The sequence below is a fragment of the Pseudopodoces humilis genome, chromosome 3 (genome assembly GCF_049639895.1).
Source record: "Pseudopodoces humilis isolate 2021_Gansu_Grassland_sample_001 chromosome 3, ASM4963989v1, whole genome shotgun sequence".
In the NCBI taxonomy this organism is placed as follows: Eukaryota; Metazoa; Chordata; class Aves; order Passeriformes; family Paridae; genus Pseudopodoces; species Pseudopodoces humilis.
In genome coordinates, this window is record NC_142202.1 from 40,022,711 (window position 1) to 40,030,526 (window position 7,816).

The 7,816-nt window shown below is 41.6% G+C and overlaps 1 protein-coding gene across 1 annotated transcript in view; it reads right to left on the reverse strand.

Moving 5' to 3' along the window:
* The window catches only part of RPS6KA2 (ribosomal protein S6 kinase A2), a 158,487-nt gene extending 151,890 nt beyond the window's left edge, over positions 1-6,597 (reverse strand). Inside the window, exon 1 of the mRNA XM_005526944.3 lies at positions 6,291-6,597. Within this exon, the coding sequence (XP_005527001.1) occupies positions 6,291-6,389 (99 nt within the window). The 5' untranslated portion in view covers positions 6,390-6,597. The remainder of the gene's footprint in view (positions 1-6,290) is intronic.
* Positions 6,598-7,816: the final 1,219 nt, after the last annotated feature.

Consider the following 7,816-nt stretch of genomic DNA (forward strand, 5'->3'; position numbering starts at 1 on the left):
GCTGTTTGCCTGGAAGGAGCTTCCCTGCATGTGAATGGATGGAGCACTTGCTTCCTAAGTTACACATCCTCAGTCAGAAAGGCAGATTTAGTGATCCAATGGCTCCTTTCCATTTCCTGAAACTTTGTTCTCCAGGAAGCAAAACTGTACTTTGTAAGAGCTGATGGTAACACATACACAGAGTGTGTCCTGTCTGCAGAACCAAGTGCTGCTTCTCTGAAGTACTTGGAGTCTTCATTAACAGCAAATTCTTTTATTGAATCCTTGCTGATTTGGGACAGTAAGTCTTGTTAAGTGAAAAAAAGGAAATGAGTAGCAAATACTTAGATTAAAAGTATTTGTACTTGTGTAACTGGTAAATCAACATAAGGAGGGGTTTTGTTCTGATTTCTGTCTTACTTCAGAAATACTTCCAGTTACCTGTGAGGACACAAATGCAGAAAGCACACACAAAAGGAGTCTTCTCCTGAGACTAGCAGAAAAATGCATGAAGCAAATGCTACTAATAATAAAAATAGATGTAGGAGAGCTAAAACCCCTGAGAACAGACTTCCTGTGCCACAGGGTCAGACAGAACATCATACTATGAGCTAAAATTTAAAATAAAATTACATGTTTTTCACTTGCGTAAAGCTACATTACTTCAAATAAATGCTAGGCAGGGGCTCAGCTGCCCACAGGTCCCAACCAGTCCCTGAGGTTCAGCTCTTCATCTCCTGCACACCCACACACAGATGCTCCAGGCACAGGGAACCACGGCACTACCTGGCTCAGAGAGGGCACTGCCCTCTTCCCCATCAGTCATTCTATCTATCCAGGTTTGTAGGCGTGTGTGTGTCCCACCTGTGGATCAGACAGGGCTCATCCCACCACCAAATGGAGACCTCTTCTGTTATATGATGGTCCCATGCCCCTACTCTATGCCCAAACATTTGTGTGCCCTGGCTGTGTGACCAGAGCCCACATTTAGTTGTGTGATCTATGTCAGAATTCATCTGACACCAGAGCCCATGGATCAGCTCTGTCAGCACTGGCTTGGATGACAAATACCATCAAATCAAGGAGTCATGCAGACACTGAGATGGTGGAAATGGAGCATAAAATGACAATTTGGATTGGTCTTTGGCAGGGTAGGGGCCTTTGAGGTATAATTGATTTTTACAAGGGACAATTAGCATCCAAAAAAGGAAGAGATACTCCCTAACAATGTTGCTGTAACTGGCCCAGGGTCTTGTTCCTGGAAGTCCCTAACTTTCAGAAAGGAGAAAAGATATTTTTCCTACCCTACCAGAAAGGGACCTGAACAGCTTTCAAATGCATAAAAATCCTGCTGCAAACAAAACTCCTTTTCACAGTTACAGTGGGGAGGATAAGAAGACACAGGCTTAAACTGCCTTAAGAAAACTTGTGTTAGATATTAGGAAAAACCTCAGACGCGAAGGATAATGATGCAAAATACGCCACATACAAAGGTTATGGGGATTTACCACTGGAGGCTTTCAGTAAGAGGTTAGAAAAATGTCTTTGGTGCAAGAGTTTAGATATAGTGATGTTGTCTAAGGAGGAAGAGGAGTCCAGATAAAGGATTTTTAGATGTCTTCCAGTCCAAATTTTCTGTGATTTTCCTGTGGACAAGTTATTCCTACATTTACCTGCTTAATTTTCCTTTTGTGTACCTCAACAGTTAATTCGAGACTTGTTGGAAGGAGCACATATCAAGCCTGAGGCACATGAGACTTTATGTGGGATAAAGTCAGAGGCAGTTGGGGAATTGGGAGCAATTCCTTTATTATGAAAATTTACACATATGAGTATTGCTAACAAACCCAATGTAAATAGGTAGAATAGTATTTAAGGACATGAATATTTATCATAATTTTCTTTTTTTCAAATGGGAAATTCAAAGCACAAAGGTCTGAACCATCTGTAATGACACAGCATGTTGTCAAAATGAGCCTGAAAAATGGATTTCCTGGCTCCTCAAGTGACCTACCTGAGGGACTACATGCTCCTCCTGCTCTTTCTCCCGTCTCTGCCTCCTTTCCCCCCAGCAAGCTGTGCAAGACTACAAGAACTTCAGCATTTCCTCATAAAAGTCTTTTGCCTGCAGCTGGGGGAAGTTAGACACTACAACAGTGTCGGTACCTTCTGCTGTAACAAGAGCACACATCACAAAAATGATCATTACCACAGGGAAAAAAACCAAAAAACTAAAGCTGCCTCAGGACCTACACCTTTCAGAGATGTTCTTGGGCTGATAATCCCCATCTGCTTTCTTTACCTTGCCTTTATTCTGGGTAACATTTGACAGAAAGACTCTATTCCTCTACCAAGTGAGTAGCTATAAAAATACAAAAAAAGACACTGCTGATAAGGAAGAGAATTGCTCTTTATACAAGTGCAGATGAATCCACAAGCAGTTGCAAGCGAAGCATTGTTGCTCCAGCCCACTGTGGAAAAGGAGCAGTCTAGCTCAGCACTTTCTGGGCTCTTTCCTAAGGCTGCTGTAACTTGAACTTGTAGGAAATCAGAACCAGAGCCCAAGATTAGAACCATAAACCTCTGGTAACAAAGTATTACAAAGCCAGTGCCAGTCCTTCTGCACTACCACTTACAAGCCCGCATAGGCTCACTTCCATTTCCTACGTGCCAGGGCTGGAACCAAAGGAGGACCCACACTTGAATCATCCACAGGAAATCCTGCCTCTCAAACTGACCATGCCGAGGCACACCAGGCTCCAAATTAATTCTGAATTAATTTCCAAGAACTCTTCTAGGCTCTGAGCCACGTACATAGATTAAACATAATTTGGATTCATCATTACCAGTAAAACTAAAAACTAATTAGAAGAATTAAAGTGTAAGAATAATGAATAAAAATATGTCAGGAATATAAAAGTCAGAAATGTCTCCAAAAAGAATAAAAGTTAATGTTTTAATTAGTTGTTTTCTCAAAAGAAAAAAAAATAATAAAAAAAAAGACGCTCCTGCATCATTAGAATAAATATTACCAGTCTTTATATGCTTAGGTATTTCCTGGCTTATTCCAATGGCATATTTAAATTTTGATTTATAAATCAAGGGATATTTCTCATTGCCATAAGATGCATTCCACTGTGTCTCAAAGTCTTTAGCAGATCCCCACTGTGTGTACTTTATCCTGATGGTTTCACATTCATGTTCATCAACACTCAGCAAGAACCATAAACAAAGCCCTTTCTCAGATGCACACATGCAGTTCCCATTGACTTTGCTGGATTTTCAGCTGACTTCAATCAGAACTCTGTGCATGCAGAAGGGCAAAACTTGGCTCTGCATATTCAATAAAATTACATCACTAGGTACCTTTTAAATGAAGGGCAATGTAGGCCATACTGAAAAATAATATAAACTGAAACCCCTAAACTGTAGCCAAATAAATTCAAATTTCAGCCAGGTTTTTCCAGAATAATAAAAAGGGCACGCATTTTGGGCAAGATGAAATGAAACCCTAAAACCATCTCATTTACCAGAGTGCACTCTGCCTCTTTTAGCAGGATAAAGTGTGAAACCCAGGTATTTACACAAGGTGATGTACTTGTTGTTTCAGGTATAGCAATGACATTGGCATCTGAAACAAAAAAGTAAAGGTCAAGTAACAAGCTGTGATTTGGTAAGTCCTTTTCTGCAGCTGTATCCTGGCCCTGTAAGCTATGACTGTAATTACAAGTGAATTTGAAGTGTAGAATACCACAGTAGAAAAAGTAATTAAGCATTATATTAATAACTAATATCGTATTATTTTTGAATCTACTCTAACAGTGGTATTTTAAACATATTAAATGCTTGACCCTAGGAGTATCCATCTTGAGCCCTTCAACCCTCCTTTCCAACTTGCCAAAAGAACAACATAACAAAAATCCCACACAACCTAGTAAAAACAGTTCCCTTCCAAATTTCAAATGACATCGTGTAACACAATTTCTGCCAGATACATTAGCTAATGCACACTAAGCAAAGCAATGCCCCATGCGTTTTTTCCAAATTTCTTTCCTTTATTTTACCTTTACTCATTCCATGATGTAACAACCCATACCTTTTTACTGCATCTTTAAAAATATCTACCTACTAGGATGAAGAGTATTCTCACTTCTAAAAAACCATCTAACAATGGTCTTCCTCACACTTTCTGTTTGTCTGATAAGCGCTTGTTAACTTGCAATTACAAATTTATACACAGAAGCCCTCAGAGATGAAAACCACACAGGAGACTTGATGTTCATGTTTGGTCATCGCCCTCTGCCCAAAGTAGAAACATCACTGATGATTTTCACAATTAAATAGCAGAACAGATTTTATGAATATTTTTTTCTTCATAGCTGGAACAGCCCTTATTCTCCACTACATTGTAATACTGAGTCACTTTGCATCAAGTTGGTCATTACTGACAAGCCAGGGAAGAAAGGAGGGAAGTGGACGAAGTGCTCTGAAGCTACACGTGCGATAGGGTAGGTATCAGGTTGCTCCTTGAAGCAAGTTATTTAAAATCAGAAAAAAATCATTACAATACAGCTCACCTAAGGGAAAACAATTTAATAATTATTGAGAAAGTCCAGTAAATCTAACATTGGTGGTCAAAGGGATTGCAAAGATTTTTTCTTTCCTTTTCTTTTTGTAAGTGAAGCAAGAGTCTAGCCTGATACAAATGCTGAGTTGTACTGGTCATTCACACCAGACTATCCAGTAAATTAAATAATTAGTATTGTGGAATCTTTCTCCTAAACTATGGCACTGTCACATGAATAGTTATGAGGTCTGGTGGGGCTCTGCTCTCTCAAACCAACTCCCATCCTGACATTGGTGGCCTGTGAAGACACTCATTTGTCTCAGAACTCCTTCATGTAACTCCAGGTCTACTTCCTGTTGTCTCTGTTGGAGCATGAGCTTAGAGGATTTACAATGTGTTATGAAGAACATTTATTCTAGCTTAAACTCTGTGATTCTGACTATAAAATCGGGAAAGGAAAGGTATCCCCATCTCTCCCCTCAGTCCTACTGGGATGTGACTGTTCCAAGGAGAAAGTTTTTAGGTTTTTTCTTAAATGCGTAGCATGTCTGTTTGATGATGAAAATAAAATTCTACATGATCATTTTTCAAGAAAGTTGATTTTAAATATTTAAGAAAGAAAATAAAACCCAACAAGACAGACAGGTCACAAACTTGGCTTTTTGTCATGTCCTGTTTAAGCAATGACACATGAAGAACTTTATGTTCGAACAATTACCTGGTGCTTTAAATAGGACACTAAGGGAATAATATTTCAAAACGTATTCACACAGCATGAGACTAATCCTCCTCCTGGGAGTACCAGTGCAAATCAGAGTAACTCCTCAGAGGTCAATTGAAGTACACCAGCACAAAATAAATGTGAGACAGAAAGGAATCAGGCCCCATCTACCTCTATTTTAATGCAGAGGTTGCAGATCATCTGCAAGGATAAAGTGAACAACATAAATATAACTGACATCTATTCAATTGATCTCACATCCTGCCGACTATTCACAGCTCCAAATACAGGGCTGAAGAACAATGGTTTGAGGAAGGCAGGCAGAAATCCGGGTTCTAACCCATTCACACATTCCAGTTTGCTAATACCTCCCACCTGAACTATCTTCATCTCCTCACACTGCTAAATCATGGAAGGTTTAATTTGACATTGTCCCCCAGCTCCTAAAGAACAACTTCTCCTAAAACAAAGTAAATGAAAAAATACCAAGAGAGATACATGGGAGAGAAGACAAATATAAAAAATATGTGCAAACATGAGAACCTATGGAGAAACAATTAAGAGAGTATCTGTCTAACACACCACATATATATGAAAGGTACTGGCAAATTGATTAATTATTTGGAAACCTAGCACTAAGAAAGAATGGTATGCGTGCAGGGGAAGACTAAAATATGAGGCTATTTCAAACTCTGGTGTAATTTGTGCTAATTTAAGTGGATCTGTAATTATTTCCTACAACTTCACGATGTCCTGAACCAGCTTCCTCCTCCCCTGCAAGGCTGATAAAAGGACTCCTGGCAACACACTAAATATATTATGCAATGTATTGAATACTACCGAGAAAAAGCACTGAATTACACAGAAACAAAGAACATTAGGTGCGAATATCACCACCTCCAGGGAAAGAGCACCTTGAACTACTTACCACATCAGTAAACGCAGCATTACAATTCTCCCGTACCTCTGCTACCTGCACCTAACAGCATTCGCTACGCGTAACAAACTTAAGGCGAATTTTACCTCAAATCTACTTAGGCTCGAGCTCTTTGACCGGGACTTCTTGCGGAGATAGACCGAGAAGAAGCGGCGCACTGTGAACTTCTTCATGTTCATGTCCATCGCCCTGTCCCAGCGGCGGCGCGGAGCACGGAGGAGCTGCGGCGCCGGCGGAGAAAGCTAGCGCATCCCGATTGCCTATCCCTATTTATATCCACAGGCAGGAGATCCTCCGAAGCTCCCGGTTTTGTTCATCTAGCCGGGCACAGCTAGACCCGCCGGAGGTCCGGGGCAGCCCGCATCCAGCCGCCTGCTGCTCGGAGCACGAAGGCGCCGGGCTCCCTCTCGCCCCGCACTGTTTACACTGGGGAGCGGCCAGCCCAGCTCCGTCCCCGCCGCCCGCCGCCCTCGCCCCCGGTGCGCGCAGCGGGGCTCGGCTCGGGCTGCACGCAGAATCAGCGCCGGCACATGACAGCTCCTGCGTCCCGGGCGTAGCAGCTTTCAGACAAATATTGGATGTGTCTATTGCTCTGCGCTCCCTCTCCTCTCAGTCAGGCTCTTTCAATTTCCTGCTTTCTGAATCACATGGGGAATAGGCACATGCTGCACTTCTGTTTTTAGCTCAGAATTCAGACGCTGCTATAATTACTGAGGGCTGTGGTGGTCAGAGCCGAGAAGAAATCGGCTCCCCTGTGAGAGTCGCTACTGGAAGAAAGCTGAAAGATGTCGTGCCCCCACTGCCAGAATAGAAGGGTTTGAATCTCCTTTTATTCCGAGGAGTATGCAAAATAACACCGTTCCCCCCCTCCCCGAAATCGAAAAGCTCACCATCCTATTCACAATCACCCACCCGCTTTACATTGAAATACCTAACGCTGGCACAGCTCTGAAAATAGAAAGCACAATCTAAATGGTAAGTATTACTATTCTTATTGTACTACAGCAGGGAGCTACAGCCCTTCCAGGAGGTTAAGTATGTACATCTATTTACGGGCTGTAATTTTGAGCTGCATGGCAAACGTGCAGACTTACAGCTGCACCCCCACCTCCCCACAATAATATCTCATTTTTCAGCTTTTCTTCAAAAACTAATGAATCTCAGTGTGTTCCAGAGACCAAAGAGCTTTCTCTGCCTATTGCACACAGTTCAGGCTCCTTTTCCATAGCAGCTTTTCCTTTCTGACTACTAAGGAGCACCCAGACATGCCTTTCTCCCATAACCTTACATGAAAAGGGAATTACCCTGATGACTTATTAATAACTGAGATAAATAAGCCCAAGGAGAGTGGACATCACTACAGCCTGAGAAGACTTGGAGGTCAAATGACAACACCTCTCAAGTCCATCTGCTCTAAAAGAGAGGTACATTTTGCTTTGCTTGCATATCTGGGCTCTGCTGTGAACTACCTTGGCTAGCAATACCTGTCAGTATCTGCTTTTTTCTCTGTTCCATTCCTCTGCCTAAAGCTCACCATGGTCTGTATGTACCCAGAGAAGTATTAACAGGAAAAAAAGAAGAAAAATAAAAATAACAATAATTTAATAATTGG